Source organism: Neltuma alba, unplaced genomic scaffold, assembly GCF_004799145.2.
Source record: "Neltuma alba isolate B1F8T4 unplaced genomic scaffold, ASM479914v2 tig00011739_pilon, whole genome shotgun sequence".
Taxonomy (NCBI): Eukaryota; Viridiplantae; Streptophyta; class Magnoliopsida; order Fabales; family Fabaceae; genus Neltuma; species Neltuma alba.
This window is the reverse complement of record NW_021636367.1, coordinates 1-19439: the sequence shown is the minus strand read 5'-3', so window position 1 is coordinate 19439 and position 19439 is coordinate 1. Positions and strand designations below refer to the sequence as shown.

Below are 19439 nucleotides of genomic sequence, written 5' to 3'. Positions count from 1 at the left end.
AAAAGTCTATCAACATACGTGCAAGTAATAGGAAGAATATCAGAAAAAATTATAAATTAGAAAACTAAAATAAGTTATAATCCAACATTTAGGATCAAAACAAACATTCTATTAGCCCTTTCATTTAGAATTGGATGAAGTGTCATCAATATCAATTATAAAATCAACATACTGTCGTGTTAATGGTTTGAAAAATACTTCTAATTGAATTTGACAATACATGAATCTAACTCGGTAGTATCTGATATCATGTAACTATATATTGGGGGGGGGGGGGGAAGAAAGTGTGCAATTGCTTACAACTATAAACAATAATGAGACTTAGAAAGTCTATCAACCCATAGGCTTGATTCAATATTAAAACACAGATAAGAGATCAACAAAAGTCTATTTAAAATGTGTAAACATAAAATGAAACTAAAATTGTGAAGGGACAAAACAAATAAGAACAAAAAGTCTATCAGTAAGACAGTGACAAACACTTCAGATAGAAGTAGTGTAAGCTATTATTATTAAAACTTTTATCAGTAAGTAATTCAAATGGTTCATCTCTGTCCAGATCCACAAATTCCAAGATACTTCAACAAGAAAACTACGATGTAGTTTCTTTCATATACTAAATGACTTCATAAGGATCTTCCTAGCTAAAAACCAAACCCTTTGCCTTCTTCCTGTAACTAAAAAACATTAGGGTAACTCATCTATAGAACACTACATTTCAAAAGATTGAGCCTTTCACTCTGAAGTGACAATCTAGAACAGTCTTGTTAACTCAGCCTTTTGACAAGTAGAACTCGTGATATATTACCCAAAAAACTATAACATTCTTACATATATCATATCATATTTCTATTTGTCAGACACCCATTGTCAGGAACTAAAGAGGAAATTCTTCCTTGTTTCTTGTTCTTCTTCTTCTTTCGCTAGTATGTATCTGTTGGAGCTGAACAGAGGCTTAGTCGACGAGCTACTCGACAAAGGAAACTGATGATATGGCCTGTGCTTCAGAAAACTGGGGGGGAAGAAAGCAAAACTAAAGATGTTTCTCTTTTTTTTTTTTTTTTTTGGCTGGTGCAATTTTAACTCTGTGTCTCTCCTGCGGGGACAAAATTCAGGTAAAGTTCATAAGATGCTTGATTTCAAGTTTTCTAATAAAAATATAACAAGTGGATTTTTTTCTAATGGTTTAATGGCATTCCACTTATCATACTTCTACTGAAAGATTTGATAGCAAACAGATAAGAACTGTACCAAAGTCCTTTTCCTTCGGAATCTATATGACTGTTGAAATTCCACTATCTACTGGAAATGAAAATGGGCTCTCTGGGAGATCGATTCCTTGACCTCTGAGTAAAATAAAGAAAAATGAGAGGATTCACAGCAGCATTTGAAGTGTCAGAAAAATCGAAGTTGCAAGAACTCATATTTAAAAACAAATATTGCCCTCAGTGAATGAGTACACAAGAAGAAGTAAATCAGGAAACAGATAGAATTTTCTAGAGTTATGAAGGCAAAAGTTGCTAATTTTATTCTATGGACATGAAGGAGGTGAGTCCTATGGGCAAGAAGAATAATGTCAGATTTTCGCAGTAATCACCAAATGAAATCTGTTAAATTGATATGGAAGTCAAGAATGATCAATTATTTCAGAGGTTTGAATGAATGAAAAAGAATCAACCGTAATGTGGAATATTATGTGACAGCCAAGAGATTGCTAATGTATTTCAGCATAGGCATCTTTAAGGGCAAGAGAAACCGATACAAAGTCAATCTGTACCTGTCTTCATCGGCACAACTGGTGTCTGTATGCCCGGGCTTGTCATTTAGAGCATAATTGAGAGATTCTGCAGGATGAAAATTCAAATGATCTGCATGACAAATGATTCAGTAAGTACAAAAGGTACAAGGCATATAAAGAGAAGGACAAGCCATGGGAATATGTGATACAGCATTTTCACACCTTCTGAAACATTTAACTGGTCCAAGGAGCATCCGAAATGAGGGGAGCTTGACAGAGGTTTTTGGGTCAGCTGCAGCTCAGCAAGATGTCTCTGAAATTCAAGGACCTGTTCTTGCTCATCCATGAGCTGTCTCCTCAGAAATCTAGGGTTCCCATAGCTTGGCACTACAAGAATGGTTTAAGATTATGTTGTTAACCATAACATATTAGACTCCAAGTTTCAATTCAGGGAAAATACCAAACTCACTTGGGGTAGCTTCAAAGTCCATGTCTACATAATGTGGTGAACAAACAACCGGAGGCTCAACTCTTTCTGAATATTTCCTATATCAAATGAAAGACTCATGAAAAGAATGAATAGTCACAGCATTTGTCCGATGACATAAGAGAATCTTCCCAGGTCTCAACAATTCAACATATTATCAAACGTTTTGAGTGCAAGGGCTGATCCAGGAAGGAGGAACAAAGGAACGAAGAATCAATAACATGAAGAATCTTATTGTTGATACTGGTGACACATTATTAGATTCATTCATTTTCACATTTTGCATTACTTATGCTAATCATTTAATGCTTTATTCTGGAAAAACTAGCTTTGATTGGTGATCTTAGTTAAAATAGTTTAACTTTCTGGTTCATATGAGGATGTGAAACAATAAAATCAACAACTTTTTGTTCAAGCCGGGGGGGGGGGGGGAATGTCAGGGATTATACCTGTCTATAAGCTTTGACTTCTCCCGGTAAGGTTTCACAAGCACACGTGAGCCACGTACATAGTGAGGATTTCCTTTTTCCAATATCATTTTAACAGTTTCTGGATCAACAAATGTCACGAAACCAAACATCCTTCTCTGTTGGGATGGAATCCTGACATCTTCAACCCGCCCAAAGGAACTACAAATGCAGGGGAGTGAAATCAGTTTGCTGACACGAATCTCTCACCTGTGAAGAAAGCATGACAATGCAAAAATATAACAAATTTTAACTTACTTGAAGTAGTCTGAGACATCCTGTTCTGTGAAAGTGCTATCTGCTGGAAATGTCAAATATATTTGTCTTGATGCGCTTATATTTTGACTGGGATCTCCTCTTTCCAAGTACCTATCTTCCACCAGAACCACAGCATGCTGCCCGTGAGGTCTGTGAATCAACCAGAAGGAACAAGTCACATTGGAGAAACAAATTATCCATAAACTTATTGAATAACAATTATGTCAGGATAGAGAAGAATTCACCTGTCTATTAGTCGTATACTATTTTTCAACCGTGCAAGAAGCTTTGTTAAACTATATCCCGATTTACCATGTCTCTGGCTCTCAGTTAGATAACCGTCTGCCTGAAGCACCTTTTTGTATTTCTCATAATATGCCATTGGAAGGGAAGCAATGGAAATAGGATTGCCTCTCCTTGGCCTTAGAAGCTCAATAAGTTCTGCCTCTAACTGCGCAAGCGAGCCCGACAATCCTCCTTGATCATCACCATTCCCATTTATCTGAGGGAAGTTCTCAGCTGCAACTTGTCCATGATAGTATCTACAACTACTTCCATGCTTACAGTATCCTTTGTTGAAATAGTGACATGTCTTGACGGGAAATTCAGACACACCAAACCTCCTACCAGATTTTCCATTGAAATTCAAATTTGAAGCATCTAAGCTAAAGTAATCATTGCCAATCCCTACAGCCCCAGCATTAGAAGGATCTATATGATTCTCTGCACACAAAAGCTGGCTCTGCTTCTGAAGTTCTGGAATTGAATCTATGTAACCCATTGACATAAACTCTGGGTTAACACTGTTAGCTGCCTGTGCCTCCCAAAAGTTAGGGGTATGAGCCTGAAAGCTTGATGGAGTAGTCGTTCTTGGGGAGATTATGGGTAAGTGGCTTGGTTGAGGGTTAATAGGAGGTGAGCTTGAAAGTATGACAGATTTAGCAGCCAAATTTTGTACCTCGGTTTTGGCCTTAAACGCGATTTCGCGTATCATATGGTCAGGGCATGAAGCTAATTTAGCCAATTCCTGCTCTCCAAGGTCATGTAAAAGGAGATAGCCAATGATCTTTGTGGCATTTTCTGGTTCAAATTTCTGAATCTTATCCAAAACAATTCTTGTGTAGTCTGAAATATCCATTATGTACCTAATCACTGCAAATATATCCTACCACAAGAAGATGAATCAAATCAAGGTTATCAGAAAACAAGCCAAAAACTGAAGATTGCCAGAAAAATGGAAAGATCAATCAATCACAATGAAATATTTGGTAAGGGATTCAACATGTCTTGAAAATTTTGAGTACTCCAGCAAAAGCTACCCTATGTTATCATATGAATCTAGTTATAGATAAAAAGTGCAGTAAATTTGCCTGAATTCCCTCTCAAATCCCCAAATGAAATCTTAAATGCGCGGAGAAATGACAACCCATGTAATTCAGAAATGGGTAACGAGGATAACTGAAATGACATCACAAAAATCAAACAAGCATTGAACAGACATGAACTCTCCAAAGGAGAGAGTGAGAACACAGCAATTTCTAAGAACAATACACAACATTAGCGAACTAGGAATTGAAGCTGGCCCTTGAAATTCTGAACTTGCAAAACATACCCAATACCCATAAAACAGAAGGAGGCACAGTGTGTTTCACCAAGTGCTTCAAGCAGCCATCTTTAAAATCTGTTCAACCCAAAACTTTAAAGTTTGAGAGAGAAATGATTATAACAGGGAAAAAAAAGAAGAAGACCCAAATAACAAAAATTGTTTTTTTTCCTCTCCCTCCCTCTTTCCCAGTGAAAAGAGTTGAGGCAATGGCTCTCCCTCTCTCTCCCTCTCTCTCGACACACTCTCTGTGAATGACTTCTGCCCTGATATCCCCCTCTCTTTCTCACTCACACAGAATCTCTATATTTCATGTCCTTTTAAATTTTGATTGTGGCACAGCTGTTTCATAATCACAAATTTGAGGCAAAAGATTTTGCTTGATTTTCGAAGACCATAACTGCCTGGAAAACTGCCCTCGCTTACAAAAATGCCCCTCCCCTTCCAATTTCAAATTTTCAATTTTCCCTTGAAAAATAAGTAGGACCTACTTAATTAAATAATTATAATTCGGAAACCCCAATGTGGGGAAGAAGAAATTAGAAGGCGGCAAAATGTGCATATATCTCGAGTGGCACAAACGTGGATTTTCTTCTGTCTGTGTTTGGATATGAATATGATTGGCCTAAGTAGGAACAGAAAATAAATAAAGGCATGGGCCCTTGTGAAATATATATCCATTGTTGGATTTTTCAGAAAGGGGGACCATAACAGAAATATTTACTTTGTTAAAGTAGATTTTTGAAAAGAAAATGTGTCATACATTTGGCCCATTAGTTTCTATTAATTTTAATTCAGTTCTTATAGTTTTATAAATTATATTTAAGTCCTTGTTTCTCATGATTAAAAACTTTGAAAACTGGGATTATGAATCTATTTTCTAAACTTTATCCCTCTAATCTTATTTATAAAGTATTTCTTACACGTTTTACTAGAATAAAAAAATTAAATTTCATTAAATTATTTTAAAATTTAATAATTTTTTAAATTTTATTCATATTTTTTTTTTGCCATTTATTCATATTTAGTGTATATTTGAACTGTTTGTTTTCGTGCATAATACAGTTATACATTTAATGTGACTTATAGATATAACAAAAATATATATTTTCTATCTTTCTTTTTGTCATCAATACTCTTTCAATCTTATAAATAGAATCAAACGAGTATGTAATATTTTACAAATTATATTAATTTTTTAAAAAATTTATCACATGTATTTTCTCTATTTATAATGAACTGTCCCCAGTTTAGTGGCTAAACTCTATTGCAATGAAGATACTATAGGGGAGGTCTTGCGAAAAAATAACTCGATGGTAAAAAATTTAACACCACTCATTCTTATTACTTTTTCAATGTAAAAAAGTAATAAGAATAAAAAATAAAAAGACTGTTTTATTTAAATCCCAATTATAAAATCCCAAAATTAAATTCATTTTTTAAACGCATATTCCTCTTTTTTTAAATCAAGTGTATCATTAAAGGATATAATATTTTTAACTTAATTGATTTTAGGTCCTCTGGTCCTTAACTTAATTTTTAAAATTTTTAAAATTTATTATCTTTAATTCAGATTATATACTTTTTATGAGTCTCGGTTCGTCATTTTACCTGAATACAATGTCATATACTGTATTACCCACCACTGGATTTTTGGTCCCCAGTTTCCTTCTCTTAACATTTTATCGTAATGGGGTCCACAACATCCGTTTGTAGCATTGTTTATTTTTCATATTTATTTATTTATTCAGTGGAGAAAATAATTTAATTGGTTTTATGTTGATGCCATCTTGGATGGCAGCAGATCATGGATTAATTGAACCTTATCCTCTCCATGTCATCTTGTTGTCTCAAGTGGCTTCCATTTTTGGCTTATAGCAAATATTTTTATCTACATGGAATTTATTGAATACTTATTTTTCTACTGTAAAAAAAAATTTAAAGCATGTTTATTTTGTTCAACGTAAAAAAAGCCCATATAGTGTTGATATATTTTCTTGGCATCTATTTCATTATATTGAAAATATTTCAGTTATTTAAGAGAAAATTAATCCATATGTCCTTACAATTTACGTCAATTTTAAATCAGGTATTATGTCCTTATAGTTTGATCCATTATAGATATTAATCTTTAAGTGTAAAACTCGTTAAACTCATTAACTTCAATTTATAAAAGTTCATGGATTTTTATGAAATTTTCTTCCTTTTATTTAACACCGTTGTATTTCTATAAATAATCTATAAATTAAAATTATGTGATTAAATGACAAAGACATAATTCGAACGAAATGACTTACAAGAATCTTATTTGAAATTAAAACAAACTATAAGGACCTTTAAATTAATTGTTTTAATTTAGTGATGTTTTTATTATATAAAAATGCCAGCCAGTGATAATTAATCGAATACAAAGTTTTAAATTTATTTTCCAAAAATCATCGAAATTGATCCTTGTCTATTTTACAATATAGGAATAATTTTTGTTACCATGAAGAAATGTTCTTTCTTTGTCCTAATTCTTTAGAATTTTAAAGAAAGTTAGGGGAAGAGATGAAAAGGCCAAATGAAAACAAAAAAGTAAAAGTATTCAAGAACCTATTTCTTTTCCCCTGCAGAAATCTATTCTTTTGCCTTTTCTTTTAATGATTAAAATTAAAAAATTTGGTAGTTAATTACAAAACCTTATCCTCAATTATTTAGATAATCAATATTTATTAAAAGTATGGGAAGGATAGTTTTGGTAATTGAATGAAGCAAAAATATTGGAATGACCAAATCAACCTGTTATACATTGAAAAATAAAGCGTTGAATGAGATAAAAGCGCGAGATCCATGGAATCAAAGAGACTGTCAATAACACTAGAAATTAATGATAGTAAATCTTTTACTTCACTTGTTCTTTTATTTTCACCTAGAAGAATTTTCTAATATATATTTCATCAATTAAAATAAAATATTTATATTTTCTTACCTCAGTAGTCGGTATATCTTTGGCAGTAGAATGAAGCAAAAATATTTCAATGACCAGATCAAATAAAGCAGTGAATGAGAGAAAAGATCGAGATCCATGGAATTGAGAGACTGATGGAAATGTTAGAAACTGATAATAGTAAATATATATTTTTTAATTTTGAAAGTATTTTTAAATCAATATTTTTTCATCTACTAAAATGATAGATTTATATATATCTTCTTGCCTCAATATTCGGGTTGTTTATTTTGACTCAGCTGAACTACAAATCAGCTGAGCATGGTTGTTGATTTGGTTGTGTTTAGTTTAACTTTCTATTGTTGGCAAAAAAAAAAAAAAAGAAGAAAATTTTCTATTTTTTTATTTTGTTTGAGTTATTTAAATTAATAATTAGATAATGACTAATAATTAACTAACAGCACACCCTTAAATATGCATAGATATATTTAATATACAAAGATATTTAAAGCAAAGATATTTAAAGCTTCTTTAGCACATATATAAATACTCCTCCGGTCCTTAATATAGGACCCAATTCTTGAGTTGGTTTTGGTCCTAAATATAAGACCCATTTATCATATTTATCAATTTTCTCTAAATTACCCCTATAAATACTCTCTCAACCATAATCAAGTAAAAGAGGGAGATAAGGTATTAAGAAAGATGATTGTGGTGTTTTAGGAAAAATGTGTCATATTTCTTATAATTAACTAACTTATCTAACTTCCTTAATTTAATCAAATTAGTTAAATGGGTCTTATATTAAGGACCGGAGGAGTATATATATATATATATGCGTAATAACATTTAACATCGAAGACTTGTAAATTATTACCAAGCCTTAAACTTGTAGATATGCGTTGGCCAAAAAAAAAAAATGCAAATATGAATAATATTTTACTAAATTAAAATCGACATGAACAATATTTTTTTTAATGAAAACATAAATTCGCATTAATGTAAGTAGTAACAAATAAACCATGTTAGAAGAGCTTTAACATCCTGCAATAGGTAGGAAATTATCCAAGGGGTGTTAATATCTAGCATGATGACCTTAGCATGACATGGTTTTATAAGTTTACCCCAAAAAAAAAAAAAAGGAATGAAAGTTCCGTAGAATTGAAAAGGATGGTAGTTCGAATGATTCACTTATTATCACTTGTTCTTGTGAGGTTGAATAGCATGTTCCAATGGATATAATTGATAGAACGCAAGAGACGCTAGGAGAAGGGGCTGGGTGTGTCTGCATGAGTTTGATGTGTCTTGTTTAAAGAAAGTGATGAAGGTGACTCAACGGCCATGAAAGCTTTGGCGGAAGCCATAGAAATGACCTGCTTAGGAAGGAAGCGCTTTCCTGTGTGGCAGATTTGATTTATAACAAACCACAATGACTCTAACATTTGAAAAGGTAAGTGAAAAACAATGGTAATAGAGTCATTAAAAGTTTGTCCACCAGAAATTAAGTAACTGAAACATGCTCGAATGAGAAGTAGAATCTATCCTAATCCCCAATAAGAAGCCAAACCAACACGCTCGAGCAAGAGGACACTAAAGAAAAAGATGTTAAATCGATTCGTTAGAGGAAGAATAGAAAGTACAAAGTACATGCCTCCGAGTTACAAAGATGATGTTGCTTGAGAAAGGTAGAAGTAGGGATCATACATCGAACAAGTTGCCACACAAATAATTTGAGTCTTGGATGTAAAGGAGTTTTCAACAGCATTGTCTAAAAATGAGTAAAGGAAGAACTTTGAGAGTGAAGTCGAGCAAGTGTAAAGTTCTGAAGAAGCAAGTGATATCACTCTTTAATTGTGTAAAGGCCAGAAGAATGGCCAGTCCATTTTATGCGATCCTTTGTTGAGTTGCTGAGATATAGGATATCGGAAGAGAACCACCTGCTTAAGATGAGGAGAGGAGAGGAGTTGAATGTTCCATTGTCCTCTTAGGCTCAATAAGATTAGACACCTTTATTGAAGGATAAGATTGACTAGATTGTTGCATAGGCCACAAAAACCGATGATTAAGTGGGATAGATGTACCATCCCAAATTTGCCAGGTCAAGTGGTCAAAAACGAAGGGGTTGGCCTTGAGAATTTGTTTCCAACGAGCGAAGCTGTTATATGCAAGTCTAAAAACAAAACTCGTTTGGTCAAGTAAATATTTTTCCTGCATAATGTAACTTAACAGAGAGTCTCTAGTATCAATGTGATTTGCCAGATATGTTTTGCTAGGAGCGTTGTATTGAGCAACTCAATGTGCATGAATTGCAGTCCCCCCTTGTCCCTTGGAGCACTGAGATCATCCTAGTTTAAGAAATGTGCCTTATGATTATTTCCAAAGGACCCCCAGAAGAAATTGACCGTCTTCATGCTAATCTTGTGACGAAGTTGTTTTGGAAACCACAAACATGACATGGGATATATGAACCAAAAGAGAATAGAGTGTGTTTGATGAGTATCATGCGACCTGCTTGAGAAAGGAGGGAACTGTTCCATCCTGGAAGATGTTGATCAATTTTCTCAAGAATCTCACCACGAAGTTTCTTGTATGTTCTTCTGTCGTCAATATACCTTCCTAGATACTTCCCTATAAAGAAGAGTGAAATCGTAAATCTAACATAGAGGAAATTTTCCTTTCAAGTCTGTAAGAAACAAATGAGCTGAAGACCAAAGTAGACTTAACTTGTTGACCCAAGATGGGTGAGTAATATTGTTGATGTAGAGCTTTCATGATACTTCAGTCTTGTTTTGGAGCCCAACAAAACAGGAGTGTATCATTAGGTCACATTATATGTGAGATAGCATCACTGCTTCTGGATATATAATTTGATCCCCTTCCACCAATTAAAGTTCTCAGCCTGATGAATCACATGCATGATAGAACATTGGCACAAAGCATAAATTAACAAATATGGGGAGAGAGGGTCCCCTGCCGAAGCCCTTGCGATGCTGCTATGACTTGGTGGGAGACCGTAGAGATACATCAATTGTGTAATCAATTAAAACCACCATTGCAAAAATCCCATTGTCTACATCACCCTCTGCAGGAAACACCAAGAGACTGTGCCATATGCTTGAGCAATGTCTACCTTAGAGGCACCAGCCATCCTTCAAGTTGAGTGTGTTTGGTCTTTGCTAAACATTCGGAAGCAAGAATGATGTTATTTGGGACTAGTCATCTTCAAAGAAAAGCATTTTGGTTAGGTGTAATTGAATCTTAACTGAACAATAGTCTATAACAAGTACCAATTTAAATTAATAACTAATATGATCATATTTTTCATATACTTTTTATATTCTTTTGTGAAAAAAGGTTTACATGGGTTTTGTGTCTCGGAGGCTTATTAGTACTAATTTTTAGTTTTTAATTTAAATTTAAGCTTTTTATTTTATTTTATTAGATTTAATATTTTTATAGAAGATTATAACTTGACAGCTGATATGAATATTCCTTTTGGGATTAATCCATCGGTATTTGGTGCTAACATGAATATTTACATAAGTAAACATGAGACATATCTCTTATAATTATTTTCTTAATATTTAATTTAATATTTGAAATATAATTAACATAAAGTAAGTTAGGGGAAATGACAAAAAACCGTAAAAATATTAAATGACAAATCAGGAGGCTAAATTTCAAAATACCAAATCTCATCTTTTATATTCCTCTAGTTCTTAACGTAGAACCTAATTTGAGAGTTAATGTTAGTGCTATATGTAACACCTACTTCACATATTTATCAATTTTTTTCAAATTAACCCTATTGATATTTGCTAAACAATAATCAAGCATGAGAGGAATGGAGAAAATTAGGGAATATGGTTAGGATATTTTATAAAAATACAACATATTAACTAATTTAATTAACATTCTTAATCTACTCAAATTAGTTAATTAGGTTTTACATCAAGGACCAAAAGAATACTATTTTGGAATATTCAAATGTTGTGAAATGACGTCGTTACCCCTGTACTTCTGATGAATACTCTTGTTTGGTTATTGTCTCTTCCAGCTTTGCTATTGATTACTTTTCTTCCAACTTTACTGATTGCTTTTGCTTAACTATTAACTACTATGGTTTTGCTATTAACTATTATTTTTAGAGCTCTGGTGCCTACTCCTTTTTAGATATTAACTACTCTATTTTGCTGTTGACCACTTTTCTTTCTAGAGCTCTTGTTTAGTTATTTACCATTTAGTTTTACTATTAAGTATTAATTACTCTTATGCTTTTCGAATTTTTGAAAAGGAAGTAGCTAATAACAAAATTAGAGTGATCAATAACTAAATAAAAATACTGTAGTACTAAGATCTTTAAAAATATAACACTACAACAGAATAACATAATAATTGACGGTTATTTTTGCTCATATTTGATGATTATAAACTGTCAAGTTATACCTGCATCATATATTTGGATAGATAATATTTGACGGTTATTAACCATCAAATATTTTGGGTAATATTTAACAGCTCTGAAGATAAAATCGTCAAGTATTGGATGGTAATTTGACGGTATTTGACTTCAATTACTTGATGGTTACTCATATAACCGTCAAATATTCATAAAATACTTGACGGTTACTCATAGAACTGTCAAGTATTATTAGAATACTTGATGGCTATTGATATAACCGTCAAGTATTCTTAGAATACTTGATGGTTTTAACTTAATAACCATCAAGTATTTTAAGAATTTTTTTAATATGGTACTGCTTTTTTGGCAGCCGCATTGCATTATGAAACTTCATACAAAGCAGCATTATTCGATAATCAAAACTAGGCCAACATTCAAACCAATATACAGTAATTAGTAATTCAGTCATATGAATCTATTAACCACGTACCAGACAGAAATTTACGTTATATACATCTTAATAACAAACCAAATGTCATATAAAAATATGTTTTGTTAAGCCAAATCAAAATTTTGGACAAATACAAAAGACAAAAGCAAAAAACCAACAAAAATAAAAATTGACCAAATTGCCAAAAACAACAACAAAATTGTTAATTGCCTAAACCAACAGCATTTACAAAAAAATGTGATCAGCGACTTGAAGGACTTAAAAATGTTGTGAAAATTAAACAAAAATAAGAAGTCAATGCATAAGGCACTATTGATCACATTTATCCCTCTTTAATTCTACTTGTTAACAACTAGTAATTCTAGGTAATTCAACAAAAATTCACTTTCACTTCAGTTTGAAAAGTATTTTACTATTACTAATGTGCTATTCTATTTGGAAAAATTTTGGCAGCATATCGGCTTATTACTTAGTATTTCCCGGGCTTTATGCTCTCTATTTGACTTCAAACAAAGTATTGAGAAGCAAAGCATAAGGTAATTTCAATACCAACATCCAAATTAATTAACATTCAATAATTTAGAAAAACATAAAACATAGGGCCCTTAAGCCAATTTCGATTAGAAAAACAGAATTTATAACAAAAGAGCACGAAAAAAGCAACATAGGTACCATTTGATTCAATCTGTGTCTCGCACACCTTAGGAGTCAAAATCAACAAATTTGTAAACCAAGGATTGTAGTGACCTAAAACCTCGGGTCTTCTCAAAAGAGCTTTATACAAAGACTATCTAGGAAACTAAATGCCTAGATGAAGTTAAAACTAAGATTGGGGTTTACAAGGCACTTTAAGTAGAATAAACAATGTAATGAAAGGAATATTTTTGGATTTTTGGGAATGAAATAAAGTAGAATTTACCAACAGAATTCTATCCACTTGCATCTCAAATCAAATGTACCGACAGAATTATCAAACACTTAAACGTACTTAATAACTCAATATCACAAAACTCAATCAAGATGTTTAAATTGATAAACAAGCTTCAAATACATAAACCAATCCAAATCATAGTAGCTAGCTCCGTAAATGTATTATCAAAATCTCAACTAAACCAATACAATGCTAATCTTAATACAAGTTGAAGATGATCAAAGTACAAATAGTAGACATCCTAAAAACACTATAGGGCTGTTCGATTCAAGGAAAATCTGGCTTAGAAAATAGAAAATTCATATTTTTTGTTGGTTGAATATAGGAAAAAAAAATTCTCCTCAGCTGAGTAGAGAAACGGTAATGGAGTAAAAATAATTACTCATCCTATCATTCACTTTCAACTAAAATCATTTAGAAGGAATAGCAAAATCAGAATAGGGATTTAATAGAAGAACATAACCAACTTGAAGCTGTATGCTGTGACGATGACGATAATGGAGGACGACACATAGTGCAATGACGTGAAAATGATGGAGGAGGACCACAGAGAGCGACAATGATGGAGGACAAACCATAAAAACTAAGGAAAAGGCCAAAAATGAGGTGGGGATGGGGGATTAGAGGGCTTCGAGGTCTAGGCAGAGCCTGGGAACCAGAAGGACGCTTGAAATTTTAAAAGAAAATGAACAGATTAGGGTGCTTTAGAAGACAATACTTGACATTTTTAAATATAATCATCAAGTATTATTAAAAAAAATTGATAGTTATAATGAAAAACTATCAAGTATCATTAAAATTGTTGGTTTTCAGAGGAACCATCAAATATTTTAGAACCGTCAAGTACTATAATTCACAAAAACCTGATGGTTACAATGAAAAACCATCAAGTATTATTAAACTTGACGGTTTTCAAAGAATCGTCAAATTTTTTTCAAGAATACTTTACAATTCCTTTTAGATCCGTCAAGTATTCTCAATGAAAAATTGATAGTTCTTTTTAAAACCGTCAATTTTTTCTTCTGGCAACTTCTAGCTCTCCTTATTTTACAATTTTTGTTATAACTGTTAAGTATTTGGCATCAAGTATTTGTAATTCTGTAGTAGTGTAAGTAGTTAATAATGAAATTAGAGTAGTCACTGGATCTTCATCCTCGTTCACACACGCAATCATCTTCATCCCAATATCGTGCATGCGTCTTCATCTTCATGGCGATCATTTTCATTCCAAGAACTAAAGTTGAAACTTTTCCTTATTCTGATAGACTTCGATGTCTTTTAAAAGCTTGCTTCAACCTTGAATTAGTTGCTTTAGTGGTTACTAGACGAGATGTGCTAGATGGTGCGGGCACGTGTTGGGGGTGTGCTTTTGTATGCATAATGTGATTACAAAATAGAATGTGGGATGATGCAGGATGGGGGAGGTGAGGGAGAGAAGAGGGAGAATAGAAAAGGAAAGAAGGGAGAAAAGAGAGGGAAGAGGAGGGGGAAGGAGAAACAAGAGGAGAGAAGGCTAGGAAATGTCAATTATTATATTCAATTATCAAAGCTAAGTGAAATAATAACAATCCTAAATCAACTCCTACTCATAATAAAAGACAATAAAGATAATTAAAAACTGTTAAAGATAATTAATGTAATAAGTAGTTATAACCTCGTGGTTTAGTGTAAATGATTTAAAATTTTGACTTATTTCAAATATTTGTGTTAAATAATTGAGGGAACCTTAAGATATGCAGAACATAATGAAAAAAAACAAGCGTATTATTATTTATTAACCAAATAGGATATGGGACACGTTCAAAAATATAATTGATTATATTGTCAATACTAGAAAACACCCTTTTACACAGGTTAATTTACTCTAGTTATTGCATCAATAGTGTAATAAATGAGACGGTAATATTTTTATAAATAATGACACAATATTTACACCAGCTATTACCACGTCTAGTATCATTATTACTTTTTACATCAAATGTCAATTCAACCGGTGTAGCGATACTTACATGACATTAGTAATTGTAAACAACCAATATTACTAATCTTTATATTGGCCTATCTCTAGCCTTTTCGTTTGTGCTAAAGTATTTTTGGTTAACACACAAACAATTATTTATCACTTGAATTACAGCTATTTTTGAAGTAAAAGGAATTTTGGAAGACTAAAAAAATGGATTGTAGTATTGTCCATTGTATTAGCCATTAACATGATTAAAAACTTACAATCAAAATTTGGTGAGTGACATGTCAAAAAAGTTGTAGAATTGATTCATTATTATGAAAGTTCACTCCAAAATGAAAGCTTATTGCCGACAGAAAATTATTTAGTCGCTAATTTCTAATAGATTGATGACAGAAATTTTGTTGCCAAATTTAGTGATGGATTAGTGCCAAATTTTTCTATCGCTAATTCATTAGTAATTTTTTAGCAATACAATTTCTTCATTCCATCACTAATTTTCATCACTAATTTCATTACTAAATTTTTTGTCATGAAAATTTCTATTACTAATTCTAGAGCTTCATTGCAATTCTGTTGCTAATTTTAAATTTTATTATTTTAAATTATAATCTTACAACAATTTATATAATAACATAATTAAGAATTTAATGATTTAAGTATATTTTTAATTATAAAATAAATGGATATATTTGTAGAGTTAGTGTTAATGAAGGTATCATCATCGTTCATCTCATCATTAGATCCATACTGAAATAGGAAGACAATTTCTTAAAAACTTGTTTTATATTTCATTAAAATTAATTCCTCTTGATTATTAATAAGATTAAATAAATATGATAAGAATATTAATGACTTTCTTATACAAATTAATATAACAATGAAAATTTGATCATGACATAATTAATAACTCTTTGATCAATTTCGGTATTCAATACAAAAACAAATTGTATATATTAAATTTTTTAGAAAAGAAATTATGTAGGATACGCATATAAGTAAGAGAAGGATGCTTATTGTAATCTATTCAAATCATTTATTTTTTATATAGAATAATTTATTAGATTTTATTATAATAATAATTTTTTAAATAATTAGATTTTTACAAATTATAAATGGTTTTCATCAAATATATAAAGCATAAATTGATAATATAATATAATGTAATATAATTCATGTATAATTAAATTATATGTCTAATCAAATTAAAAAAACGAAATGTAAGAAATATGTTTATGAAAAATTATTAAAAATTTAAAATTCAAAATTAGTTTCATTAGAAATTAATATTATATTAAAAATAATTTTTAAAAGAAATAAATTTTATAAATAAATAGTAGCACAAATATTTAAAAATGATTTTGTCATAAAAATAGTTAAAATTAAAATTATTATATAATTTATTTTTAGTTTTTAATAATATATATGAGTAAAATGTTAGCAGATTCATTGTAGCTCAACTAGTAAAAAAGCGTATATGCTGATACGCAAACATGAGGTCTTTGGTTCGAGCTGTGGAGAAGTCACTTTGAAGAAGAATTATGCAATGGTACTACATGGCGGGGAGGTGACATACGAGATTGTGACATATGACAGGTAAGGTGAGATGGTGACACACGTGGTAGCGAAGGTAAAGTGCTTGACGGTCATCACTAGGATAACATAGTGGTTAACAGAGGCACCATGTGGCATTTTAATTTTTTTTTTTTTTTTTAAAATTGGACTTGCAAATTCTGTCACTAATTAGTGACGAAAATTTTTCGTCACAAATCAGCAACAGAGTAGTGACGAAACAAGTTCTGTCACTAAATTCCACAGCTAATTGTAACATTCCAAATTTTGGGCATAAAAATACAAGAAATAGCTTAGAATGGATAGATTATTAGGTCTCTTTTGGCAAGAGTCCTAAAAGTTCTATATAAGAATAAGAGGATTTTCATGGAGTAAATTGCAAAGTAAAAGTTTTAATTTCTGTGTTAAGGAACAATGAAGAACGACACTCTAATGAAGTTTCAAGAGTCAAGCATGGGAAATTGAGATGAATAAAGGCAAAAGGTTGTGCTAAGAACCTCAGTGAGATGATTCTTGAGGCTAAATCCTATCAGAGACCTAATGTAATTTTAAAAAGTTTTGAGCCGTAAGAGGTAATAATAAAATATATGTGCGAAAATTTCAGAAAAATTGTAGAAAATGGAAAATGAGGTGTCAAAGCTCATTTAAGGTTAAACATTATAAAAATGCTCCTAGAATGGCAAATTATGGGAATTTTTCCTAATTAAGAAAAAATTAGCCAAAATTAATTGTTTAAAATATGAGGACACCTGAAATAATCAAATAGAAATGGAAATTAATTATTTGAGGAATTATGTAAGATTGTAAAATTATTCTTGACCCTTAAAAGTAAAAAAGTTGACTTTAAATAATTTAAAACTGAATTTTACAGGAAAGGAGTATATTGAAAATCTTTAAAAAAGACATTAACAAGTTGAGTTTTGGTCTAAGAAAAATTAGAGAAATTTTTCTCAATAAAAGAGAATGAATGATGCTAAGGAATGAATTTTCAGGGTTAGAAAACATTAGAAAATATTCAATCAAAATTATGATGAAATTAAATAATTTGATATTTCCTTTTAGGCATAAAAACTCTAAGGGCTCTTCTTGCCTAAAATGTTTTATTATTATATTACATGGAGTTATTTGTGATGAGGAAAGAAGAAAAATTATAGGAAAAGGCAAACATAGCACATGTTAGGCTATTAGAGTAGCTAGGACCCGTAAGAGTACCTGATACAGCATAATATTGCAAGATTGATTGAGGAATGACCTAGGGATTGATTTTGAACAAATTTCTACCTATTTTCCTCCCATTTTGGCACTATTTCATGTGAGGGTAATGATAGAATATTAACATTTACTAGAGGGCAAAATTAGAAAGGAATAAAGAGAGATATTTGAGTTGGCTTCCAAGGTGAGCCAAAACATATAGGAAATTAGAAAGGAACACATAGCAAGATTACGAGACACGAGACAAGATCATTAGACCCTTGGTAAGATCATGAAGTGCATAGTTTGATCAAGAGACGTGGCAAGGTAAAAGGGGTAAATGGTAACTTGAATTAATCTTAAGGTAATGTGGTAAATAAGCCTTTTTAAATACCTCTTCTCCCTCATTTGATGAGAGATTTTTGGTCAATACTAGGAGAGAAAGGGGGAGCACAAAATATTCATGGAGAAGAAGAAGAAGAAGAAGAAGAGAAAAGAAAACCATGCAAAATCAAGTTTCAAGACAAGGTATGATTATGGTTTTTGATATAATTTAAGTTACCCTTTGTCTTGTTGAGCTTGGCTATGGTTTTTGATGAGTTTTAAAAGCATAAAAACCTAAGATAAGGTGCTGTCCAATATTGTTTAGACCATAGAAAAGATTAATTGAGGTTGGATTAATGATTAAGAGGAAGAAAAGAAAAGTAATTAAGTGGTTTTGCATAAAAATTGAATGAATCCAACTTCCCATAAATATATGTAATATTTTGGGCAGACCGAGGGTATGAGTTAAGGTTGAATTTTGATGATTTTGATGCTTTAAAATGAAAAATTTTGTAGGGTACAAGTGAGAAAGCAAGTTTGGAAACATTAGAATTAGAAATGAAATTTTGAACCATAAACCCTATGTATTTGACCCAAGCTTGTTCATAAGAAATGAGTTGGATTTTGTTTAATTTGAGCTTGAAAATAGATTCTACATAAAAAAGTATGAGGAATAGCATGTGGAATTAATTTTAGAAAAGTTAGAATTAAACCTTAAAAGTTAAGGTTAAAGGGTTAAGTATGAAGAACATTATGTTTGAAATGTTATTTGTTTCTCTAGCTCTCATGAATGAAGGCAATGATGTGTTGATGTATTTAGGGCTATGACACATAAAGGAAGATTAATGGAAATGTTGGTTAAGCAACCTTGATAGTTGGAAGCAAAAGGAGCAAGAAGAAAGTATAGAGTTACGAGGTAGTGAACTTATTTTTATTGTATACTTGATGTGTATGCTGTGTGTTGATGTGTATAATATTATGTGATGATGACATAAGACATATGTGAATTAATAATTCTCTAATAGTTGTCCCATGGCCATGCATAGAAGTATAAAATATTGAGCATAAGAGCATGTTAATTGCTAGTTTGAGTTAAACAATGTATGTTATACACTTGTATTCG

At 31.5% G+C, this 19439-nt stretch overlaps 1 protein-coding gene and 1 long non-coding RNA gene across 2 annotated transcripts; both read right to left on the bottom strand.

Annotated features, from left to right (window-relative positions):
• Nucleotides 1-472: 472 nt before the first annotated feature.
• LOC114717483 (uncharacterized) lies at nucleotides 473-1864 on the bottom strand. The gene is made up of 3 exons (XR_003737711.1): nucleotides 1778-1864; nucleotides 1252-1346; nucleotides 473-1096 (listed from the first exon to the last, which is right to left on the bottom strand). It is a non-coding gene; the product is annotated as an uncharacterized LOC114717483 (long non-coding RNA).
• A 407-nt stretch (nucleotides 1865-2271) lies between these two features.
• On the bottom strand, nucleotides 2272-4983 carry LOC114717484 (zinc finger CCCH domain-containing protein 18; the record flags this gene model as incomplete). The annotated part of the gene is made up of 5 exons (XM_028902623.1): nucleotides 4570-4983; nucleotides 3196-4102; nucleotides 2951-3100; nucleotides 2675-2854; nucleotides 2272-2284 (listed from the first exon to the last, which is right to left on the bottom strand). Coding segments are annotated over exons 1-5 (1254 nt in total), but the record flags the coding sequence as incomplete, so codon positions are not given.
• Between the last annotated feature and the right edge of the window lie 14456 nt (nucleotides 4984-19439).